We start from the raw sequence: 26,813 nt of genomic DNA, 5'->3' as shown, positions 1-26,813 counted from the left end.
TGTAAGAATAATTTAAATAAAACAAGGAAAAATAATCAGTCTTTGGTTGAACTAGTCACAACCCGATGATGAGGGATTGCAAGTTGTTTTGTTTTATCGAGTCACTGCCAAGAAAGTTTAGGAACCACTTACCTAGATCTAGATGATTGAGAAAAGTTAATTGTGGGCCTTTAAAGGGGACACATCATGCAGATTTTCAGGTTTATATTTAAATTCTGGGGCTGTACTGGAATATCTTTGCATGACTTGCAGCTCAAAAAGAACTCCTTATTTATCTTATACTGGCTGTTTATGCAGCCCCTCAGTTCAGCCTCTGTCTGAAACAGGCCGTTTTAGCTCCTGTCTCTTTAAGGCCCCCCTCCAGAGGAGCCCACTCTGTTCTGATTGGTTAGCTGCCAGGAGATGCTCCTCGGCAGACATCCTCCAACTCCAAGGCTGCATAAACTAACAGCAGTTGTCGGATTTCACTTCCTATGTGGACGACATAACCAACCCGCAGAACATCCTTAGCAACAACAGCTATGGAAGGGATGACCACTTGTGGGCATGTGCGAACAATCTGATATCAGTTTCGATGAGGAAGAAGAGGTAACTTTGCTAATGAAGTGTTCAGAGCAGGTTGAAGCCCTGGCTTTTGACTCGAAGGTGATATTTTTTCCATATGTTCACCTTAAGTTTTGGAACTTTTATCATGTTTAATATCCGACATCATAACAATATAAAAATGACAGAAAATCACAAGAAAGCATGTTATGTCCTCTTTAAAGGAATACTTTACCAACTGTAGTATATAAGACAAATAGAGTGGCATTTTTTTGTTCATAATAATAAAATAATATTTTTGTCAATTTGTAAGTTTAACTTGTCACTCTTTCTTTCACTTTTATCTCTCATCTTTCTGTTTTCATCCTCTCTCTCCAGTAACATCTTCCTCAGACTCTAATTTAACCAGACCTGTCAGCAAACAGCTCCCCCTCCTCCTCCCCCTCCTCCTCCTCCGCCTCCTCCTCCTCCTCCTCCAATCAGTCACTCCATCTTCCTCCCCCCTCCTCCTTCAACTGATCTACTAATGCCTCAACTCCATGGTCGGCTCTCACATCTTGACCACTTTTTCCTGCTCCTACATCCTCTTCCTCCTCCCTCTCTCTATCTTTATCTTGTACCTGGGTCACCAACAATGGTAGAAACGGTGCAGCATATCTGCAGCAGCGATGACGGGCATTTTGGACCTAACAGCATAGACATAGAAGGGTATTTTCTGTACCAGGTACTACAATACAAATGTTTTTTCTTCAATGGGTTAAATTTAAAGGAACATAACCATGTACACAGGTGTTCTGAGCTGATTTGAATAAGTGCCTGAGTTAGTTTGACTCTTGTCAGATAAAATGATGAGTTGTTATGGAAATGATTTGCTTGACAAAAACTTAAAAAGCCTAGTACCGTGAAACTGTCCAACAGCTGAATGCTTTTTGATACATAAATCTGTCTTGAGTGTTTTGGAGGTTGGAGATGTTGTCCACCCTGCTGGAGTGTCCTTGAGCATAACACTGCATCATTACTGTAGCTGCATGTCCTGCAACTGAACCTGAACTCTGAAAATTTGCCTTCTAAATTATGACAAAATAAGTACCTCGTAGTTTTTTCAACATGCAAAAAAGCCCACAGTCCTTATCCCACCTGTTTTTCACACAAACACCATCATCACACACACACACACACACACACACACACACACACACACACACACACACATACGGGTTAATATTTGGGCCAGAAAGTGGTGTTCATCAGTCAGTGATTCTGGAGACACAGAGAGAGGAAGACCTGAAACACACACTCCTGACAGGGTAAGCCTCCTTTAATGATAATTGACATTTTTAGTTATTTAATGGTCTCATCCACATACTGCAAAAACAATGGAATTTTATTTTCTTATTTATTCATTTATTGCATTTTTCAGTTTCCTTGGGCACTAACAATAAAAATATGGTGTTTTCCTTCAGTTGACCTCCCAGTTTTTAATTATGAGCCTCTACTGAACAGCAGAGATATCCATTTATGACAACAGTACACTTTCAATGATTTTTCTCAGCTAAAATGAAATAAAAGACATTTGGCCTAAACACACCCAATAATTCAGATTCAGAGAACTGTGAAACTGTGGCTTTCACGCTCTCTGCAGTTTGTTATTATCGTCCAGTCTGAGTGTGTGAAGAAAATGTGGAGAAAACCTTGACACACTGGAGGTAGAAGCTCGCTGTACCTTTCCTGTCTGCCTGCATGCATCTTGTCATGTGCAGCATTATATTACTCCCCATCTCTGCAACATAGAGCTCCAGGCTGTTACATGAATGATCAACAACACCACTGCAACAGACAGTGTTTTCCTGTTCAGCTGTTCAGTGGAAAGATCATTGCAAAAAGAGAGACTTTGGCACTGAACTAAATTGACTAATTTGGACAACTGAACCTTGATAATAGCTTCAAATGAACTTTTAAATACATTTTTGTAGGGAGGACTGTGGAGGACTATGGATTTTGTCCACCATCATTCACATTGAAATGCATTATGAAAGGATCTCTTAATGGTCAGTATGAACAGGAGGAATGATTACAACAAGAAAAACACATCAATGTTCATTTGGGCATCTAAATGTTGTTTTAAGGCAGAAGACTAGTGAACCTAACCTGTAATACTTTAGATAGATTATGTGATTTTTAACTAATAATTAGACATTATATTTTGTTACTGTTCTCAAAGTTATTTAATTCCCTTTGTATTTCCCTCTCTTGTGTCCCTTTTCTCCTTCTTCGTCCTCATCTCCTCCTCTTCAAATGAACTATAAATACATTTTTGCACAGAAGGAGGACTGTGGAATTTGTCCTCCATCACTTACACTGAAATGCATTATGAAAGGATCTCTTAAATGATTTAATTCCCTTTGTTTTTTCCCTCTCTTGTGTCCCTTTTCTCCTTCTTCATCCTCATCTCCTCTTCTTCAGGCTCATGGAAATGTCCACCAACTCCTCTCCATCCTCAAATGTCTCCCTCCCTCCTCCTCCTCACCACTCATCCCCCAACTCCACCCACAACACCCCTTTCAACAACTGCTTCAGCTCCACGCCCGGTTCCTCCATCTTCACTGCCTTCACCGTCACTAACATCCTCCTCCTCCTCCCACTCTCCATCTCCGTCCTCGTCCTGGGTTTCCGGCGCTGGCGGAAGCAGCGCAGCAGCACATTGGTGAATCCCACGGACGTCTACACTTACCACATGGTCGCCTTGGAGATGATTGCCATCTGTGGGTCTGTTTCCTGCTGCTGTGGCAATTTTACTAAACACTTGAAGATGATCACAGTTGGGTGTAACTTGTTTGCCATCATCTCATGTGTTAAAATGTTTTTTCATGTTCTCACCTGTGTCGAGCGCTACCTGGCTGTTGTTCACCCCATCACCTACCTGCACCTGAGTAAGACAGGTGGGGCCATGATCAGAAACATCAGTATCATATGTGTTTGGCTATTATGCTCTGGATTGTTGGCTTTAAGACTCCTAATCAACAAGAATTTCAACATAATCCTGTCCTTCTGCAGTCTGGTTTTCTCCATAATTGTCATCTCTTTCTGTAGCCTCTCTGTTCTCTGCGTTCTGATTCGTCCAGGGCCAGGAGACGGAGGCAAGACCAGGGGAAAGGTTGACAAATCAAAGCAGAGAGCGTTCTACACCATCACCGCCATATTGGCAGTGCTGCTGTTGAGGTTTGGGGGGACTTTGGTTTGCCAGTCTCTGGCTTTATCGTCTGTGTTGACCCCCAACATTGGCTGCGTGGTGCAGATGTCAGGAATCTGGTTCTGTTTGCCCACCAGTTATGTGCTGCCACTGCTGTTTCTACACAAAGAAGGAAAACTACTGTGTTTCAAATACAACACTGAATCTGAATGAGGATCATTAATCAGCACAGAGTCATTTTATCATTGAAAATAGTGCATAAGAGTCACCCGGGTGTCTATTATCCAGTCTGACACCGTTTCTCTCTTCACTTATTTTCTGTCATCTCTTCTCTGTAATAGAAGAGCAGAAAAAAATAAAAATATTGCTTCATGCATCCTAAGAATAACATATATTTTTGTGTCTTTTATTTGCATGTGAAACCTTGCTGTGGCCTATTGTTCCTACAAACAACACAAATACCTGTCCAAATTACATCATATTCTTATCATCACCATGTAGGGAACCCATACTATTATATCTTGAATAACAATTCAATATGCAAAGACGAACAACTCCAAAAAAACAATTAAAGCCTGTGTAAATATAATATCAGAGATGGACACTGGACACAAAACTGAATGAGGTGCTGCTGCTGTTTTGCCTGATGAGCACCATGTAAATGTATTTAAATAAAACCATTCAAACCACTTTGCACAGTTGTTTAATCATGATTATTTATTATGTTTATATGCTTTTTACAGGAAACTGATGCCCAGGATATAAACTTAAATTCATTAATATCCTACATCCTCTTCTTCCTCCCTCTCTCCATCTACATCTTGTACCTGGGTCACCGATGATGGCGGAAACAGCGCTCCATATCTGCAGCGGCGACGACGGGCAATTTAGACCTCTTCACCTACAACATCGTTGCCATGGGAGGGGGAGGGAGGTTCGTGTGTGTTCGTGTGTGTGTATGTGTGAGAAAAGAATAAAGAAAGTCTACAGCAACGAGCAGTACTCCAGAACGACACCTGGGAGTGTTTTCTTATCTGGCGCCACCTTAACCACAGTGTTGTAGAGGACAGATTGGATTCACGCCTTAAGAGTTCCCCCCTTTTGAATCTTTAAGATTGTCAAAATTCATAACCCATGCCCCACTGTTCCAATGCAAATACTTCAGATGTCTTGTGCATCAATTTATACACATTTCCCCAAAATTCTGATCAATATATTTGGACACTTTTGGATCTCTATTTAAAATAAAGTTCTGTGGTTTTGAAAAATGTTTGGCTGTAAAAATAAAATATCAACAAACACAAATGTTTTTGCTTCAATGGGTTAAATTTAAAGAACCAAAACCATGTAGACAGGTGTTCTGAGTTGATTTGAATAGATGCTTGAGTTAGTTTGACTGTCAGATAAAATGATGAAGTGTTATGGAAATGATTTGCTTGACATAAACTTAAAAAGCCTAGTATCAGAAACTCTGATGCTGTCCATCTGATCCTGAACTCTGAAAATTTGCCTTCTAAATTATGACAAAATAAATAACTCATAGTTTTTCGACATGCAAAAAAACCCACAGCTCTGCTCCCACCTGTTCTTTACACATAAACATCATCACGTACACACACTCACATAGTTTAATATTTGGGCTAGAAAGTGATGTTCATCAGTCAGTGATTCTGCAGTCACAGAGAGAAGACCTGAAGCAAATACTCCTGACAGGGTGAGCCTCTTTTAATGATATTGTCACATTTATAGTTTTTTAATGGTCTCATTCACATACTGTAAAAACAATGTATTTATTTATTTATTGCATTTTTTTCAGTTTCTTTGGACACTAAAAATAAAAATATGTTATTTTCTTCAGCTGACCTCCCAGTTTTTAATTATGAGATTCTTCCGAACAGTAGAGATGTCCGTTTATATGACAACAGTACACTTTCAAGAATCTGCATGAATTTTTTTCAATTAAATGAAATAAAAGACATTTGGCCAAAACACAACCGATATTTCATAGAGATTCAGAGAGCCACATAAACTGTGGCTTTCACGCTCTCTGCAGTTTATTATTATCGTCCAGTCTGAGTGTGTGGAGAAAATGTGGAGGAAACTTTGACACACTGGAGGTAGAAGCTCGCTGTACCTTTCCTGTCTGCCTGCGTGCATCTTGTTATGTGTAGAGTTATATAACTCCCCATTTAACTCCAATGCCTTACCTAAAGACGTAAGAGAAGCGGTCTCCGTTGAAAGCTTTAAATGACACTTAAAAACATATCTTTTTAACCTAGCCTTTCTATAGTATGACTCTTACACCATATCATATACTAAAACATGTTAATCCATTTTAAGGCATTTGTATTCTTATTCATGAAAAATGTCTTATACTGAAGATTTTTAGCTGTGTCTCCCCTGTTTTAATGTAATGCACTATCTCTCATTTTTCTTGTTTGCCTCCTTTTATTTTCCTGTTAATGTTCTCAATTATTTATTTATTTATCTATTTTGGGTTTTTTTTGGGGGGGGGGGGGGGTGTTATTATCTTTTTAATGTGAAGCACTTTGAGCTGCATTTTGTCTGAAAGATGCTATACAAATAAAGTTTATTATTATCATTATCTCTCCGACGAAGAGTTCCAGGCTGTTACATAAATGATCAACAACACCACTGCAACAGACAATGTTTTCCTGTTTACTTGTTCAGTGGAAGGATCATAACAAAAAGAGGGACTTTGGCACTAAAAAAAGATCTTGACTTGATTTGACTAATTTGCACGACTGAAGCTTCAAATGAACTATAAATACATTTTTGCACAGATGGAGGACTGTGGAATTTGTCCTCCATCACTTACACTGAAATGCATTATGAAAGGATCTCTTAAATGATTTAATTCCCTTTGTTTTTTCCCTCTCTTGTGTCCCTTTTCTCCTTCTTCGTCCTCATCTCCTCTTCTTCAGGCTCATGGAAATGTCCACCAACTCCTCTCCATCCTCAAATGTCTCCCTCCCTCCTCCTCCTCACCACTCTTCCCCCAACTGCTTCAGCTCCACGCCCGGTTCCTCCATCTTCACCGCCTTCACCGTCACCAACATCCTCCTCCTCCTCCCACTCTCCATCTCCGTCCTCGTCCTGGGTTTCCGGCGCTGGCGGAAGCAGCGCAGCAGCGCGTCGGCGAATCCCACAGACGTCTACACTTACCACATGGTCGCCTTGGAGATGATTGCCATCTGTGGGTCTATTTCCTGCTGCTGTGGCAATTTTACTAAACACTTGAAGATGATCACAGTTGGGTGTAACCTATTCGCCATCATCTCATGTGTTAAAATGTTTTTTCATGTTCTCACCTGTGTCGAGCGCTACCTGGCTGTTGTTCACCCCATCACCTACCTGCACCTGGGTAAGACAGGTGGGGCCATGATCAGAAACATCAGCAGCATGTGTGTTTGGCTATTATGCTCTGGATTGTTGGCTTTAAGACTCCTAATCAACAAGAATTTCAACATAATCCTGTTCTTCTGCAATCTGGTCATCTCCTTAATTGTCATCTCTTTCTGTAGCCTCTCTGTTCTCCGCGTTCTGATTCGTCCAGGGCCAGGAGACGGAGGCAAGACCAGGGGAAAGGTTGACAAATCAAAGCAGAGAGCGTTCTACACCATCACCGCCATATTGGCAGTGTTGCTGTTGAGGTTTACAGGGAATATTGTTTGCCAGTCTCTGGCTTTATCATCTGTGTTGGCCCCCAACATTGGCTGCGTGGTGCAGATGTCAGGAATCTGGTTCTGTTTGCCCACCAGTTATGTGCTGCCACTGCTGTTTCTGCACAGAGAAGGAAAACTACTGTGTTTCAAATACAACACTGAATCTGAATGAGGATCATTAATTAGCACAGAGTCATTTTATCATTGAAAATAGTGCATAAGAGTCACTCTGGTGTCTATTATCCAGTCTGACACCGTTTCTCTCTTCACTTATTTCTGTCATCTCTTCTCTGTAATAGAAGAGCAGAAAAAAGTAAAGATATTGCTTCATGCATCTTATGAAAAATATATAGATATAGATATTTTTGTGTCTTTTATTTGCATTTGAAACCTTGCTGTGGCCTATTGTTCCTACAAACAACACAAATACCTGTAGAAACAGCATCTTATCATCATGCATCATAATCAACGTTTCTGAGCTCATACTAAACATGAAAACAACAAAGGACTTCAAAAAAAACAATTAAAGCTTGTGTAAATATAAAATCAGAGATGGACACTTTATCAAATAGAAAACTGAATGAGGTACTGCTGCTGTTTTGCCTGATGAGCACCATGTAAATGTATTTCAATAAAACCATTCAAACCACTTTGCACAGTTGTTTAATCATGATTATTTATTTTGCAAATGTTTATATGCTTTTTGAACAATTTCAGTGTTCTACATGAATGGATGTATTAGTCTAGACAATCCACAGCAGAAAAACACAGTTTCGTTGTGCAAGCGCCAAATGCAGGTAGATTTTCCATTTGGTGAGTAAATATACCAAAATAGTCATGTGTTGCAGACAGAGACTCAGGCTGTAGTATAACTTGGAGTTTTTTTATTTGTGCACTTTACAACCACAACAAAGCATGATATGTAGCTTTTAGTCCACCAGCATATTTTTGCTGTTGTTAAAACCCACTAGCTTTGTGCTAACTACTGCAACTGGAGGAAGTTCCTCTTCTTCTACTACTTCTGCTTCAAAATTCTCACCTTACTCACAGGCACAACCTGGTGGCAGAAGTCATTCAACATATCCACACACAGTAATACTGCATAAAATACAAAATTATGAACACTAGATCCTGGAAAACAAGTTAGATCAGATTATTTATTTTTGTTTACTTAGTTAATTATTTAAAGTTCATCTATAAAAAAAACAACAACAACAAAAAATAAGGTATGAACCGAACCATGGATTTGGAGAATCGTTATACCTCTAATCAATAGTGGTATTTATGAATCCTAACCAGAGCCATCCCTAGTGTTAGAGACTAACTAACATGCTGTTTTCTCATGACATGGCTTGCCATTGTGCCCCTTTCTCTCGTGTTTTAAGCGCTTCTTTCATGGTGACTTGTGACTTAATTGACTTGTCTTGCTTGATGTTTAGCAGTGACTTGACTCTTACTTACTTATTGCTTACTTGAGTCTAAACACAGTGACTTAGGACTTGCTTGAGCCTTTAAGGTTAAGACTTGAGACTTGATTGTGACTTGCACATGTGTAACTCCCACTTCTGATATTTGTGAACATGAACTACTTTCTCCCAAAGCCACAAACCAGAGACGTGAGACTCAAATTTCTGATGCCATCTGTAATAAAGTCTGGAGCTGCTTCATAGACAATGAATGTGAAACTAATTTTGTAGTAATTTTTAAATACCCAAGCAAGCTTTATTCTATAGTGACCTTTCATATCTGAAAAAGAAAATGTACCTGTATAATAGGGTTGGGCGATGTCTACAGAATTGGCATATTGAAACATTGTGATGGACAATGATATCCGGTGGGATAAATTACTGCATTTTGCTGTCATTTATGGTTGCACTAAGTTTCTCTCCTCTCCTCTGTTTTACCGCGGGCAGGGCTGAGCGATCCTTGCATGTGTGAGTGTGTGTCCTCTGAGCGGAGCACAGGAGAGACAGTGAACCACGTGAAGTACTCGAGTTGATGACAACTACAGTCGTTGCATTACTGTAAGTGCAATAAAAGCTCAGTGAGTAAAAAGCCAATAAGGGTAATTTAATCCACGCGAAAGATGGACAGACAATGGGGGGGCTTTTAAATCACGATGTTACGATGGTGGAGGCTCAGTGGTTGATGACTGTCAGCCATTGGCGATGGACGGTGGCATTGCCCATCAGCCCAACCCTACCGTATACTCAGAACATCCCCCTGGGTGTTCTCAGTGTCATCTATAACATCTTTCTCAATTCATTGTTTTTGGAAAAGCTCCAGACGTTAACAGATGACATCACAAATTTGAATTTTAGCAAAATAATTTTTGGATTTGGGAGAGATTTGTTCATGTTCACTAACATTTTGAACCATCTTAGAGCATGGGAATAACATGTATGAATTTCTAAATTGGTCGTAGTTTCCCTTTTGCTATAATGCAACATGCAAGACATTGTACTTATAAAATGTGCAAAACTGTTTTTGCTTCCATTGATGTCTGTTGAAGTAATCTGAATGAGAAAAAAATTAATACATTCTAGTAAAGTATTCTGTTTGAGTTCTTATTGGGTCGATCAGCTCCAGACCCACATTATAATTCAATTTGGCTGTTTATTGGTTCACTGTAAAAATAGTGAATTACTTTGTAAAGCAAGCAGTAAAAGGTAATTTTATGATACATTATTAAACATCTTGAAACCTCATACACTTCAAATGGGGATCTGCATTGAATGGATTGTAAAATGACAGTAGAAAAATGTTTATAAAGATTCAGTGTAAAAGAAGTTGATATAATGGTACTTTTACATAGACCCTCTGGTTTTTGTACATTCAGATGACAGAACATAACTGGTGAAAGGTGTGACTCACTGATGTGTTTTTAATAGTTTTGGGGCAACAACGAAGCTCTAACACAGAGCAATAAGATATATCAGGCTTTGGATACTTGTTAGTTTTGGTGTTTTCATGGGATTTGTTGACAATAAGAAAAATATAGAATATCACCAGACTTGTATCGGTGCAGCAGTGAAATGCTTTCACACATTTGCCCAACCTGGAGATCAACATTTGTGTGTATAAATAATTGACAAGCAATATTTTTATAAGCACAGTGTAGTTTACTTCCTACCTGAGCATAAAATGTGTCAAAACTAACAATGTGCGTGTATTTCTGCTTAGTCATCGCTCTCAGATGTCTCGTATACCATCTTATCTCAGATAACAGTGATCGTATCTCAACACCACCATTTGTTTTGCTCTCCAGATTTTAGATGAACCTGTGAGACGAGGACTGCAGTCAGACATCACTCTGAAGTTAGTGAGCAGCGTGAGGGTGAAAGTCACAACCTCAGTGACCCCTGCTGGAACAACCTGATCATTTATTGACACCTGAAGGGAAGTTTTTGTTTTTAGTGGCCTGGCTGAGCTAAAACCACAGGATCAGCTGCTTCCTGTCATTTCTAATTTCATGAAATCTTCCACAGCAGTTTTATTTTTTGTAATTAGTTTTGAATCCAAATCACTTGTCATCAAGATTCAGTTTGGATCTTCATTGGGCAACACATGTCAACAAAATTCTATAGATTTGTGAACAGAAACTGTCGCTTTGTTGACTTTGTTGCACCCTTTTGTATATATTATAATGATTTGAATATTATAATATCATGTGTGATGACACTTTTGATTCTTTTGTGATCATTTTATTCAAAATCTAGATCAAACTTTTAGTTGTAAATGTGCTCTGCTTAAAAGGCTGATGATCAGCAGGCATCTGAAGTGCCTGTTTGAATACTCCTCGGATTGTTTGAAAAAGTCTGCTTGAGGGTAGAAAATTAATAAATCACATTACTTCACAGATTTCCAATTAACTAGCCATGATTAGTACTATCACTGTGAAACCAATTATCAGCGTTATCTCAGTATGTGTACAGAGACTTTGTATTTTCAGTAAAAAGCCTGTGTAGCATGGGGTTTTAAAGACATGGACATTTACCTGGCAGGGAATAATGCGATTGAGTGGCATTATGGGAAATGAAGTCCAGTTTTGGGGGCTTTGATTTTAACTTATTTTTTTTAGATTCATCTCTCTGGGGTTCCCCAACTTTAGGAAAAAGCAATACTAAATTGTTGGGAGTTCTCATTTTGTTTTAGTATTTTTTTATCTACCTGGTGGCCATCAAGACACACCAGCCATCAAAAACCTGAACTGTAAAATCCTTGTGACTGTATGAATGTAAAAAAAAAAGTTCCTGCAGAAGAACCAAAAATCTTTTTTTTTTTTCTGATTAACCAACAACTGTCTTCACTATTTTTTGCTGCTTTTGCCTTTAAATTGTTATTGCTGCATTGTTTAAATTGTTGCCTTGTGTTGCTATTTGCCAAAATAATCAAATGCTCACACGATGACACACTGAAAAAAAAAAAAAAAAAAAAGAGAAAAGGACCCAGTGAAGTTTAAAAGACATCTGTTTTACTTCCAGTTGAACGAGCCAATGCAGCATGTCAATAGGAATAATACACAGGTCACGGTTTCAAGATAGTAACAATAAATAAAACATCAGTCAGTTGTAAACTTGTTCATCATGAAGCCACATGATATTAAACTCTTTGTTGGTTTGTTCGCAGGGCATGAAACTAACTTTCAGCCAACCAGCCAAACATGAGAGAGAATACTTTCACACCAAAGTGCGCTTTGTGTGCAAAATATGAAAACTTGAACTTAATCGTTAAAAACACTTTTAAACTCCATAGCCCTCCAACATTTTAGTTTTATCTGTTTGATATTTACAATAGTATTTCACATAGCTGCATGTTTTTTGTTGGATTGGTTCTACTATAATTGTCTAAGTTCTCCTTTAAATTATAAAAATACAACTTTGTGTCAATTACAAGCCAATAAAACACAAGGAGAAGGAAGTGGAAGTGGTTGCACCTCCTTCTGTTTGCTTACAAAGATCAATAAAGGTCATATATTACTAATAACTGAGGTAAATTAATTGCCATACTAGCTAATAGAACTGAATGTGTAATGTTCAAGTGTTTGGCTGGTGGCGAAGTGTTAATTTCAGGCCCTTTTGTTTGTACACACATTCCTTCCCGCTGTCAAGTAGAACAGCAAATGGGGTGCGCTTGTTTTGTTTCAGCTCACAGCTGGGCGAAAGCCACTTTTGTTGGATTTTAACTGAAGGAGAGACAATTGCACCGACGTGGATGACGAAACAAGCGCACCCTGTTGATCAACATTGATACATATAAAAACAAAAACAAAACAAATCAACTGCATCTTTCAACAGAGTCAAACAAGCAAGCCAGTACCCTGATAGTTAACATACACCTGGACAAAAAAAACATTTACAGTTTGAAATGTTTTTAGATGTTGGACAAAACTGAGGTGCGCTTGATTTAATAGGTAAGACTCAGAAAGATGTAAGCTAAGCAGATTTGACCCCAACATTGCTGTTTAATTTAAGTCGAACCAATCTTGGCTATAAATTTACAGTGAGACAAATTACAAGACTAAATCTGGTGCACCTGATGATTTTTTTTTACATATATTCAAAAAAACATTTCAAACCTTGTTTAATTTTACCCAGATTGCGATAGAAAACAAACAACAACAACAACAAAAATGCTCTGAGTTTCAGTAACCATCCCTTCATGAGAATTGCACATCATCAATATAAAATATGTAAATTTCTATGTACAGCTAACAAAAGCCAAACCTGGGTGAGGATGTATCAGAAGTGTAACTGCCTGTCAACAAGTGTGTGGAGAGCGGTTGCCAGTGGTTACGAGAAACAGTCGTGGAAACAGCCGTCTGCAGTCAAATTTAAACACTATAAAAACCATCAGAAATAAGGCATCTTCTTGCTTGGAGGACGGTTGCTTCCATCATTGGGTTTGATTATTAGTCATGTCAAAGTAAACCTGCATTCACACCATGCCGCAAAATGATTTACAGATAACCAATAACCCATTTATTGGTCAATTAAACAGAGGACGTAACCTCTGATCACAGATAAACAAAGTCAATCAGGTAGCTTAACTTCCTGGTATCCCTGCTGATTTTTATTACCTACAAAGTGCAACATGCTCCAGCTAAGAAGAAAACAACTGATGGTAAACTCTGAAGGGTTTTTTTCTGAGCCTGAGCTTGGTGGCAAAATAATGAGTCTAGATATCATTTGAGATTTTGGTAGTAACTTTTGATAGGTTACATGTTTGTTTTTTTCCTGGTGGTAAAGGCCAGATTACAGTTCAGAGACATAATATTCTGAATTTCTTTGGGTGGTCTGAGTGAAAGGAAGAAACTCAAACTACCATTTGAAAGTGGGGAGAAAAATTCAACATTCAATTAGTATTATCTGACTGAATTCAAGCAAACTCTGAAATTGTTGCTCTCTTCGTTAAAAAACTAGTTCAACATTTTGAGAAATACACTTATTCACAGTCTTGGTGGGAGTTAGATGAGAAAATTGATACCACTCACTGTAAGTAGGAAGCGTGCAGCCAGCAGCCACTTAGCTTAGCATTAAGACTGAAAACAGCGGAAAACAGCTAGCCTAGCTCTAGCTCTAGCTAACCTACTAGCACCTCTAAAGCTCACTAATTAACACGTGTTGTTTGTTTAATTCATACAAAAGTGTAAAAATGTTAATTTACCTTTAACAGGATGGTGTTTGGGATTAAGTACCAGATTATTTCTTGGCCGGGACCAACAACTTCCTGTCTTTGCTAGCTGTCTGGAAACTGGTTCCCCATGTTTCCAATCTTTATCCTAAGCTTAGCTAACAGACATGAGGGTGGCACCTTCTCATCTAACTCGGCAAGAAAGCGAGTACATGTATTTCCCAAACCTACTGCTTGAATGCAAAACGGGGGAACCTAGCGAGCCATGCCGAACAGATAACCACGACGCCATGACCCTCCAGGCTTTGTGGGATGTGCATAAAAGCACCAGTAGTCATTTCCAAAAATGTTCTGTCTACATACTGTATAAAAAACCCTGTAACACAGCACCACCAGAGCCTGATGTACTAAACACAAGAGTGTAATATCAGCCAAGTTGCTCACAGTGTGAATGCAGGGTTACAAACCCTTTGACAAGGCTGCATGCATCTCAAAACCACTGCTAACATCTCTCCCAGTGTTCAGTTACTTTGTTAAGAGCCTTGAGGATAAACTTAATTATAAAGTTTTAATGTCAAACATGTTTTAAAATAGACAGCAAATCATTATCAGTAATTATCAGTAATGTAATTTTCTTGAAACATGTGAGAGTTCAGTAAAAAAAAGGCAGATCACCACGTGATTTAAAATTACGTCACATGATTCAAGAAAAGGGCTCTTTAGAGGAAACAAGTGACATCCTCTCTCCTTACTGGCAGTTGTTCTCGTATTTAAGAATGAGATTGGAGGACCATCATGTTGACTTTGTTGACGTCGTAATGTTCCTCATGTTCAGCCCAGGTCAGACACAGAATTCAGAATATCTATCTAAACACGTACATATACAAACAGTGACGGGTGAAGTTGCCTTTGTGTTTGCAGTTTCTCTGCCACAATTTAAATTCATGTCACAGATGAAAAAAGCGTTTACGGTTTCATCTGTGGGGCGAACATGCTGCTGCTGGATTTAATGCCGCAATGCAGATGCAGATAAATTCAAATGCTGCTCAATATTTTCATCTTTACAACTTCATTTAGTGCTAATTAATGTAGAAAAGTAGACTTTTTACAGTTCACCATTTCTAAAAACCACTCTGGTGACTCAGTCTTGACTTGAGGAGTTGCTGTACCTGTATTGATACAAGCAAAGATGCAACTAATGATTATTTTCATTATCATGTAATATGTCAATTCATTTTTTCAAATAATCACTTAATTGTTTAGTCTATGAACTGTCTTAAATATATGAAAACTGTCCTTTGTCCAGCTTCCTGGAGGCCTCTGTCTTTAACCCTTTCATGCATAGTGGTCACTACAGTGGACAGCTATTCAAAAGCCATTTTCTTATATATGCATGGGTTTTAATGGTATAGTTGCACATCAGCCAACACAGTGGACTCTAGTGTGTCATCCCATACACTGTCATCCATTGGCCAGCCTTTGTAAGCGCAACACAAATTTCTCAAAGCCAAGATGGCCGCCTGCCCGCCGGAAATACTCTTCAGCTAAGGAATATCTTGCCAATCCTTCTATAGTAATAGACCCTTGCAAGTAAATAAAATTTTGCAACATCAAATAATAACTAAGGAGTAATACAATTGTTAAAATTGTAAGTATTGATTTTATGTTGGGAAAAAATGACTATTAATTATCTGTCCACTAAGTTGGACAAACTCCTTGAAAAATGCGTGTTTGAAAAAAATGAAGTTCAAATATTTTGTTTCATGCCTAAAGAAATGCCTAAAAAAATCCTGACTGAGGTTATCATAATTCATGCATGAAAGGGTTAAATTTCTTATTTTGCCAAACCAAAATCCATTTTAAATGATTCAAAACAGCAAAAAGCAGCAATTGTGCATATTTAAAATGATGGAATCAGTGAATGTTTGGCCTGTTTGCTTAATAAATAACAAAGAACTCATTTATTATCAAAATTATTGTCAATTAATTTTCTGTCATCTACTAATTGATTAATCGTCTCATAGTTTAAACACTGAATACAAGTTTTTTTTCTTCTTCAAAGGTGGTTTCTATGTTAGCACTAACGCCGGATTTACACTTGACACAAGGGTTTAATGGCACCACCAAGGGTGTCCATCTTGTTTAATTGCTGTATATGAGACCATTCTATGTCGTCGCCATGTTTGCATTGTTTAATTCACCACAGAGCAGAGGGTTTTGTAACGGAGATGTCTTTGCTGAACGTGCCTGCTGAAACTTGTAGGAGAAAACACAGGCAGCCAAAGCTGACCGATCATAGTTCTTGTGGTCTCCACATGGTATCGGCAGAGCTGCTGAGGAGGCTACATGCGTAGCGACTGAAGCTATGCCGTAACCCCTAGATGCAAAGCTATAGAACCAGCGTAACCCTCCATCAGCACTGGTTCAACTGAAGGAAAGTAAAACGTGAGGTAGGGACATCACTACGGGAGGCGAGGATAAGCTAATACTGGTGTAACCACACCTCCAGCTTTGACACTGAAGGTCTGGAGGTAATTGTGTCAGGAAATGTGTGATAAAGAAGCCAATCGGAGCAAAAGGCAGCTCTTATTGACTCTCTGGATTCTCACATGAGCCTTTGAGAACTTATAGATGTGCTAGCTTTTATATTAGCTACAACAGTGTCGAACTGTAAATCTGAGGTAATATATAAACATATGAAATGAAAGTTTGGGTGAAATTAGCTGCAGGTTTAGATTAAACCTCACAGTCACATAGTTTAGTTTCACTAAACACCAGCTATTTTATAACTGTTCCTATGTTGCCCGAGCTGTGACCAAAGACACCGACGTCGTCGCCAATGTCTATCGAACTGTTGTTTTAATACATGGAGGCGAGATTACACTTCAAAAACGATTGAACAATCGTCAAGAAAGCAGCGAATCTAAACCCAGATCACTGTAGAGAGGCAACTTCACCCTTCACATAAAAATACACAGTTATTGGTAGAGTTAACTCCACTGAATAGTTAGAAACAATAAATAAGTTAAGAGTCATCCCTTCACTGAGATATAGCAGAATACTGAGTGTTGTACTCTGTGTGTATGTGTGTGTTGGGGTGATCTGATGAGGAATGAATGACAAAATATTATTTTCATCTCGTTAGGATGATGGTAAACAATATTTGTCTTTTTCCAGCACCCTCATTGCTTTATATCTTAAATCACACCCTGTTTGAATATGTGTGTACGTGTGTATGTGTGTGTGTGTAGTAGTTGTGTAAATCTGTAAGTGTTACACAGTTTAGTTTAGTAGCACGTCAAACCTTTTTTGTACTTCAAAATATAACCACAGGAATGAGGAAAAAAAACACAAAACAAAACACAAAAAAAAGGAATCTCTTTACAGACATTCTCCATTTCCTGTTTTCTTATGAATCCCAAGGCAGCGCATCCAAATCCCAACATACAGTATCTTATATTATTATATCAGTTTTTGGAATATTAATTCACAGGATGTTATGGAGGACAAGTAGCTAGTTTGTTTTAAAACATAAAAAAAAAAGAAAATGTTAGTGAATTGTACAAATGTAATTTCATGATATTGTTTAAAAAAGTGTGATTTTGGATATCAAATAGTGTTGGTGTCGTGGTAAAATTGATATCTTGAGCTCGAGTGGTCGATTTAAGAATAAAAATAAATTGATGATAGAAAAATACATTGACCTACAGTGTATTTTGGTGTTTGGTTTGAGGTTTTGGATTTTCATTAACAATCAGAACTCATTAGAGATGCATAAATACTCTGTTTGACCAAAAGTATGTGGACGTTCGGTCTGTTATTAGTGGTTTGAGCTTGGTTACTTTAGTTCCAGTGATGGGAAATCTTAATGCTACAGCATACAATAATATTTTAGACAAAAGTGTGCTTCCAGCTTTGTGTCAACTGTTTGTATTCGTCTCTTTCCTGCTTCAACATGTTAATGCCCCTACACACAAAGCCAGATACATAAAGAAATGTTTTTGTAAGGTGTGGAGGTACAGCTACAACATCTTTTGACAAGCTTTCCCAGAAGAGTTATGTTACTGTTATCGCAGCAGATTCATGCCTGTGGTTTTAGAATCACATGTTCGACCATCATATGTGGGTGTAATGTTTGGTTGTCCACATACTTTTGGCCATGTAGTGTCTGAGATTATTTTTAAAGTCAATGTTTGTACTATAAATAATCAATTACCTCAAGAAAATTAAAGCTTGACTTGTTTTTGCTCCTCAAAAATGTATAATATGAATGGGAAAACATTAGATTTTGGTATCAGCCTTAAAAAAAAAAAAAAAACATATCAGAGCATTTCTAGTAATTATTTAAAGCTCGACTTGGACATTAACCAGGATCCTAAAAGAAAAAGATGTAACAGAATTTGATTCTGTGGAGGAAAAAATATCATAATCTTCAAACATAATTCATTAACAAATTTTAGGGCAACGTTTGTTTTCACAGTTCAACAACCGCGAGGCCAGTTTGGATCAGTTTTCATTCAGGGGTTGAAGGTTTAAAAAAAAAAAAAAAACACATGATGAAACAGGAAGTTGACCCCAGGCCGCTGCCCTTTTACCTCCTTTACATACAGAAACTGAGTTTAGAGAAACTTATGAGAGAACGTTTGTGTGCGAAAACATCCGTTAGCAAGAATACTGGCAAGAAGTCAACTCCCTCGAACACACAAACGTACAAAAATACACTGAGGTTAGACTGATAAGTGGGTCGATCAAACTTCGTCATCTAACTGACTCTAAATGAGGAGTTTCTTTAAACTGATCATGCAAGGATAGTTCAAATATTCATAAATAGTCAAATTTATCAGCAGCTTTAGTGAAAAGCCGTCCTCATTGGCCTTGCAAAACCCGCATCTGTCAAACCTCGGTGTCCACAGGGCGTCAAAACTTCCACATGTGTCAAAATAATCAAAGAAAGCCGGTAGTTAAACTACAGCTCGGGACAAAACGGGGACCGTCAGTGCTTTTCCTTCACGACAGGAAATATATTTTCATGAGTGTAGGGTTTGAGGCTGAACTTTTTTTAGGTCCTGGGGAGAAAACCCCCCCTACACACACTCATTATTCAATCATTCATCCATCCATCCATCCATCTAATACACACATACACTCATTCATGTTCATTCATCCCATCTCGGCCTTCGTCCTCCTTCCTCCTCATCTCTCAGGTCCAAAGATAAGACATCGTAGTTAGGCAGAAAATTCAAATACGCACAAAAAAAAAAAAAAAAAAAACACCTTTCTCGTCATCCTTTCCTCGCCTCGTCTCGCTCTCACAGGTCAAAAGGTCAGACGTCGTAGTCGGGCAGGGCGGAGTAGGTGATGCCGCCGACCGACGGAGGGTTGGAGTGGAGAGGAAGTAGCCAGCAAAAGACCGAACCTGGAGAGAGAGAGAGAGAGATTAACGCTAAAACGATTCGTCGACTCAGTTGAATGACATTTAAAAGATGTTCATGACGAACGCAAACGCACCTCTTCCGAACACCTCCCGCAGCAACGCCAGCTTTGGCTTGCGGGTGTGCGTTGGGTGGTGAGGCAGCTGCGAGGACGAGGAGGACGATGAAGAACCTTTGTCCTTTATCATCAGCCTGTTCCTCATCTGTTCAATCGGAGTCTCGTCTGTGATTATGGAGACCAACTAGTAGGGACGGAAAGAGAAACTATATTTAAGATTTCTGTCTTTTTTAAAGCCAAATGTACCCTTAAAATTCTCGTACACTGTTGTATCTATTATAAGAGTGATGTTGAGTATTCCTGCACTTATTTTTCCCAGAAGGCCTTTTGACAAACCTCTGTAAACAGTCTTAAGCTTTAAGGTTTCTGTACGATTATCGAATGTTGATGAAAAATGGCGACAAAAACTGATGTCTTTGATGAGTTCATGATGATGTTTGACCATCTAACTTTACTGTTGATTATGGAGTTATCTAGAAGTGATGTCAGGTGTAGGGAGGCAACTAACCATTACTTTCATTATTGATTATTTTCTAAATGAATTGATTAGTTGTTTGGGTCAGAAAATGGTGAGAAATGTTGATCGCCTTTTCCCAAAATGACGTCCTCAAATGTCTTATTTTGACAACCCAAAGATATTCAGTTTACCGTCACAGATCTGAACGTGTGTTTGTGTACCTGATCGTAGAAGATGACCATGACAAACACGCCAAACAACACCGACTCCACCAGGAGGATGATGTAGTGAGCACTGAGAGAGAGAAAGTAATAAAATAATATAACACCTAGTTGGAAAAACACCACAGTAGAGCCACACCGTCAATCTGAAAATCCCTGTGTTCACTCTGCGGACGACTCACACTATCAGGTGCTTGCTGGGCGTCTCTTCTCCTTCTTCCTTTTCTGCATCGCCTTCTCTCTCGTTCCTTATCCGCCACACCCAGGCCGACACCACCAGCACCATGGAGTACAGACTGGCCATGCCTGCCGATGTTAAAGGCCAAAGAATATAAAATACTGCATTTAAATGGTAGCACACAGGTTGCCAGACTTTCTAGTTTGTGTTTAGAGTCTGCGTCCCCCCAGGCCAATTTAAAATTGTGAATATTGAGGGTTTTTTGTCTGTATGTCCACTGGTTTTCCACACAGAGAAAGTATCTGTATATAAATGTATAGAGGAGAGTTATTATATAAGAGTATTATTATTCTGTGTTCTTTGTCTTACTTTGATTTGGGGGATAATCGTGCCACGTTCACGTGATATTGAAGTTTTCGTAATTACGAGATTCTTGACTTGTGAAAGGCATCCACACCAACTTCCAGGTCATAATTACGACTGAGAAACTCAGACTTTTCTCGCAAGTCGTAACCATGAGAATCTGTCCCATCTTTACTATCGATCCCATATACTCTCAGTTTTGGAACTACAGTTCCCATAATGCTTTGGGGGGATGTAAATAGGAAGTACAACGTTGCCATGAATTCAGTGAGTTAGCTGTGGACGACAACAACTTGAGATCTTTTTTTCTCTAGTCTATATTTGTTAACATTTTGGAACAGGCAACTTTAAAAACATGCCAAATTAGCTATTATCACTTCCTGTTTGAAATGTAACGATGGACGTAGAGACGACTATCGCTGGACTACTTTGATACTGAAGAAAATGTAAAAACATGATGATTCTCAGGCAAGTTCTGGAGATACAAGGAGTGTCTTTTTTCTATGATTTCTACACAGATTTATGGATGTTAATTCACAAAGCACATTGGAGACGATGATATCTTATTCAGGAAGTTTAAGTCACACTGAATCTAAAAATATATATATCATGTCTGTGTGTTAAGATTTGACTCTGTGACCTCAGAGTTTAAAAACATATGCTCTAAATCTTAGTCATAGAAGCAGCTGACCACTACAAACAGTGTTATTTTACCAGTAATCATTGTGATTTGGTGGTGAATCTAATAGTAATCATGATATTAGCAGCAGCAGAAACAGTAGCAGTAATTGTTATGGTTGGTGGTGATACACTGTAGTTTCAGGTAGTTTGACTCATGTATGACGTGATGTAGTATTTGCACTCACCTGTGTAGAAAAGAAACTGGATGAAATACTTCTGGTTTAACTCTCCAACACAGTTATTGATCCTTAAAAAAACACACACAGAAACACAAATTAGACAATAACCTGAGGATGAGGACGGTGATAAAGAGGAGAGAAGAGTTTGAGAGACAGACGCTGGTGAGATCTCACCAGGGACAGTGATGGTCCATGCGGCGGATACACCTCTGGCAGACGCGGCAGTGATGCGCTCTGGGAGGTCTGTAGGTTTCGCAGCGACTGCACACCGTCCAACCCTCACAGCCCTGCAGGCAGCAGGACAGCAGGTAAGAAGAGTCACCAATAACACACCTGAGAGCCATTTAACAACAAATATCCTGACATCTGACTTCCAGACATCATAGAGACTGTGTAGAACATCATCAGACTTACTGTTTTTATACAAGTTGACATGTTTTTATGATGCAAGACACAGTTATACTTATCAAACTATATATTGCATTAAAATAGCTGCAGCTTAGTGCATTAAACAGTGTGCAAGAGTTGTGTTCGTCTCATAAGTTGTGCTTAGAGGCAAAATTGATCTTCTGTCTTATGATGTTGGATTATTTGAGTTTTATGTTGTTCCATCGTTTGAAAAACAAGTCTACTCTTTGACTTTTTTACATTTTCCAAAGTTAAGACATCAAAATGACTGTTTATCCTTCCAACAGTCCAAAGATATTCAGCTTAAAACAGAGAAAAGCAAAGAAATCATCACATTTGAGAGGCAGGAACCTGTGAATAATTATTTATATTGCACACATTATGGTGGATATATTATGAATTCAAAGACTTATTGTTATTATTGTTTTATTAATCTACTAATTATTTCAACACCACTATAAATAGGGATGCACGATATTGGATTTTTTGCCAATATCCAATATGCCGACATTTCTAACTCATTGTGGCCGATTGCTGATGCCGATATATGCACCTATTATACATGCAAGCTTAGATTGCACTAAATATGATCAAGAAAGACAATATATGAAGGAAGAACTTAGGAAGCCTTAAAACTTTAATGGACCTGCCAAGTTGGTGGAGCAGTAGAGTTTTCATTGAGTTTATTAGACAGACAGGATTAATGTGCAGGATTTCTGGTCCACATTCTGGAGCAGAAGGTGGCGGTAATGCATCTAATACGCTGGTTGCCAACCGCCGTTATAAACCAAAAAGAAGAAGTTTTTTTTTTCCCAAACAGAGTGATACATCCTGTCAGCTGAGGTGTTTCCTATTTGTGCAGCCGAACATAGAAGCTCGGAGCTCCAGTTGGATCCACACAGAGAGCCGGGGCTAACGTTAGCTGAGAGGCTAGCGGAGCGTTAGCCGCAGCATGACCGGAGGGAAGCACAGCCAGCTAGCCTCCCAGCTAGCCTCCAAGCTAACACCAGGACCGTCAGGGTGAAACAGTCCGTGGAGGGAAGCACAGTCAGGCAGCGGAGGAGATCGGCCTCTTATAATCAGCAGAAAATGTTCATTTCGGGCCGATACCGATATTTCATTTTAGAGCTTATATCGGCCGATACCGATGACGTGCCGATGATATCATGCATCCCTAACTAAAAACACTACGCTGGTTACCAAAAAGCTCTCTTTGAATTTGAACTCATTCACTTATTTAGAGCACAAATAAGAGTTTGTGTTTAAAACCACAGAAGGAAAACACAGGATGAGGACATAAACTTATTGATAACTGATTCTTGATTTTTCCACTGCACAAAGTTAGACATCAAAAACAGTCAAAGTTTCCCGTTTTACAGCCGAGTTGTTGAGTGGAGTCATACGTCATTTCCCAACACTGGACACAGTTCTCACACTGTACTACAGACATCTGTCATTAAGCTCATGTGTTCATAATAACAGGCCACACAGCAGACATGAGTACAGCTGTTAAGATGTAAATACAGAGTGAACCTGAGATAAATACACAGTTGTTAATGATATAGTTACTATCACAGAGAGGCCACATTCTCCCTAATACTCCCTCTCTATTATTAGCATCTTTTTTTAGCTCCGTACATAATTATTATTATTATTGTGAGTTTGTGAGAAAAGAAAAATAGGAATTGTCATGATTCCGGAGAGGAAAAATCAACCAAAACACACACTTCCAACCTTCAGAGCTCCAGTGAATGTAGTACTTTGAGTTTAAGTTTAAGTTAAGTTTTTCTAAATATTTTAGCTGTTTTGACACATTTTGGACAATAAACACTTGGCTCAGCAGTGAAATTAAGAGCTACATTTTGTGTAATCAGTGAGAAAAAGGTTTTAGATATAAAGAAAAGCAACAAAAAAAAAAACAGGATGTGAACTTTAATCGTGACTCACCCGCTCGTTCATCCGAGACGACTGGGAGCGAAGGTCTGAGAAGTCTATGGCTGTATCGGGAAGAGGCACCATACCTGAACAACAACAACAACAACAACAACACACACACACAAACATGTGAAACACACAGGATGAATCAAATATATAATAATAAATAAGAATAAAAAGTTACTGACCGGGGTCTGAGAAGACGGCTTTGGAGTGGCAGGCCAGCAGCAGCAGCAGAATCAGGTTGAACACTGATCCATGTAGAGTACACCACACACTGTCAGACAGTTAAGAGAAGAAAAACATGTTTATTATCCCAAAAAACAACAATTAAAAGCTACACATATTCCTTGGTTAGAATTAATAACCACAATACCGTCAATCTTTACTTACATGATGATAAACTGTAAACTATGAGACCTTCTTTTGGAAATCAAACATTTTTTTTAGCTTAAAACTGTCGTTCTTGTCTTGTTATTTTTCTATAAACTGTTTCTGTATCATATTAAATCAATAAAGCTGTAACGATTAATCAACCCGTCAATCAAAAGAAAATTAAATCGCAAACTATTTTGATAATTAAATAGTTTTTGAAGTATTTTTTTTTTAAGCTAAAACACAAAACATTTTATGACTCTCGGTTCTCCGACGTGAGAATTTCTCAGTCTTACATTAAATTGAATATTTTAGGGTTTTGGACTGTTTGACGGACAAATCGAGACATTTAACGACGATACTGAGATGTGATCTGATGTTTTATAGACTTAACGATTAATCGTTTAATCGAGAAAATGATTTGCAGATTAGTCGATAATGAAAATAATCATTATTTGCAGCCTTAAATATCACTGTTTAAATTACATCTATCAGTAATAGCTGTATAGTAAGGTATGTCTCCATTAGCTCTTTATGAGTTGGAACCAGTATAAGCTACTGGTTACTGATTCTGAACATTATTTCTCATTATAGCAATAATATGAAGGTGCTGAGATCCTGGAAGTTCTTAGACACAGAAATGAAAGACTGTTATTGATTTGGTGACGTTATTATGGCTCAACAAACACATATTTAGAGCTGCGATGATTATCTGGCAACTATTTTCATAATCGAGTAATCCTTTTAGTCATTTTTTAAGCAAAATTCCCAAAGATTTGATGGTTTCAGCTTCTCACATGTGAGGATTTGAGGCTTTTCTTTGTCATACGTGACAGTAAACTGAATATCTTTGGGTTTTGGACTGTTGGTCGTATAAAACGAGACGTTTGAAGACGTAATGACAAGTTATACACATATTCTTGTACATTTTATAGACAGAATGATTAATTGAGAAAATAATCAGCAGATTAATCAATAACATACATCTTGTGTTCACATTAGCACTGCAACTATCATTTTCTTTATCAATTATTCTGTTGATTATTTCTATCATTAACCAATTAATTTTTGTTAAATAACATCAAAACCATCACAATTTCCCAGAACGTACGGTGACATCCAATCAAGAATCCAAAACCCCAGAATATTCATTTCTTAAGTCGATTACAAATAGGGCTGAAATGATTATTGCTATTATCAATTAATCTGCGGATAACTTTTTTGATTAATCAATTAATCAGAAACATTATAACTTCCCAGAGTCCAAGGTGACGTCTTCAAATACCTTTTACAGTCCAAACCCCCAAAATATTCAGTTTACTGTCACGTATGACCAAAAAAAAGCATCAAACTTCAGATCTGAGAGGCAGAAACCAGAGAAGTTTTGGCATTAATGCTTAAAAAAGTGACAAACTGTTATTCAATTATCAAAAATAGTTGCAGATTAATTTTTTGTCAATCGACTAATCAATTAATCAACTAATCGTTGCAGCTTTAATTACAGTGGTATAAAACACAAAAACAGCTGATCCTCACATTTCAGAGGCTGTAGCCAGCAAATGTTTGACAATTTTCTACATCAGTGACTTAAACAGTTAATTGATTATTAATAAACTATAATAATAAATACCATGGCAGAGCAAAACAAGCTAATAACAAGCTGAAAACAAAGAGAACCTTTAGTAAGATTAGTGGGAAAAACTAGTAATAATATATATATACATTAAATACAAAAAAGTCACATGAAGTGTTTTCTATCTCTGATGTCATCTGTGTTTAATCTGTAAATGTCTCAGTGACAAACAAACAGCTGACTGAGTGTTTTGGTGCGGATCAACAGCCTCAGCTAGTAAACAAACAACAACAACAACAACATAAACACACGTCCTGTTGCACCATCTCGGTACATAACTGCCACAAACATATAGAGAAGATATCGAAGTGTATGTTTCTGTCAGAGAAACACGTTTTGTTTTTTTTTTAATCGGAGCAGAGGAGGAAACAGCGTCAGGATGCTGCTGTCAGATGAATGGAGACAGCGGAGAGCTGCTGACGCCATGTCGGTTTTTTTTAACGGTTTAAACGACATAAAAACACAAAGTACCGACCTGTCCGAGTAGGCGGGGATGAGGACATACTGTATGACCACGTAGTCCGCGTAAAACACGCTGAAATAAGTTAAAATCAGACAGATAACGCCGCAGGGGTCCCGCCTACAGCGTAAGGAAGCCATCTTCTGCCGGGCTCCGCCCCCCCTATCCCCCGCTTCCGGGTGACGTCACTTGACAAACCTGACGTTGCCTTCCAGGACCGTCGGAAAAAAATACATTCATTTTTAAAGGGCCAGTTCACCCAAATTAAAATAATAATTTTTAAAAAATTACAACATCAATGACTATTTCCAGGATAATCAAAATAATCTTGCCCAATCTGTTTTTTTATAATAATAATAGTAATAATCCCCCCAAAACATT

At 38.3% G+C, this 26,813-nt stretch overlaps 1 protein-coding gene across 1 annotated transcript; it reads right to left on the bottom strand.

The window, feature by feature from the left end:
* Window positions 1-11,871: 11,871 nt before the first annotated feature.
* On the bottom strand, window positions 11,872-26,610 carry zgc:77880 (zf-DHHC domain-containing protein). Its single transcript, XM_067579816.1, has 9 exons — window positions 26,448-26,610; window positions 24,153-24,241; window positions 23,977-24,050; window positions 21,796-21,908; window positions 21,628-21,689; window positions 20,403-20,526; window positions 20,221-20,293; window positions 19,561-19,726; window positions 11,872-19,468 (listed from the first exon to the last, which is right to left on the bottom strand). The coding sequence occupies exons 1-9, from the start codon at window positions 26,570-26,572 to the stop codon at window positions 19,377-19,379; spliced, it is 918 nt and encodes a 305-aa protein (XP_067435917.1). The 5' UTR covers window positions 26,573-26,610; the 3' UTR covers window positions 11,872-19,376.
* Window positions 26,611-26,813: the final 203 nt, after the last annotated feature.

This window comes from Thunnus thynnus, chromosome 22 (assembly GCF_963924715.1).
Source record: "Thunnus thynnus chromosome 22, fThuThy2.1, whole genome shotgun sequence".
Classification (NCBI taxonomy): Eukaryota; Metazoa; Chordata; class Actinopteri; order Scombriformes; family Scombridae; genus Thunnus; species Thunnus thynnus.
Note: the sequence above shows the minus strand (reverse complement) of the source record. Positions and strands in the feature narration are given on the sequence as shown.

Coding starts and splice junctions, on each gene's coding strand:
- zgc:77880 (XM_067579816.1), bottom strand. CDS start 26,572: ATGGCTTCCTTACGCTGTAGGCGGGACCCCTGCGGCGTTATCTGTCTG. Junction 24,242..26,447: donor ATCCCCGCCTACTCGGACAG/GTCGGTACTTTG, acceptor ACTGTCTGACAG/TGTGTGGTGTACTCTACATG. Junction 21,690..21,795: donor ATGGACCATCACTGTCCCTG/GTGAGATCTCAC, acceptor TGTTTTTTTAAG/GATCAATAACTGTGTTGGAG.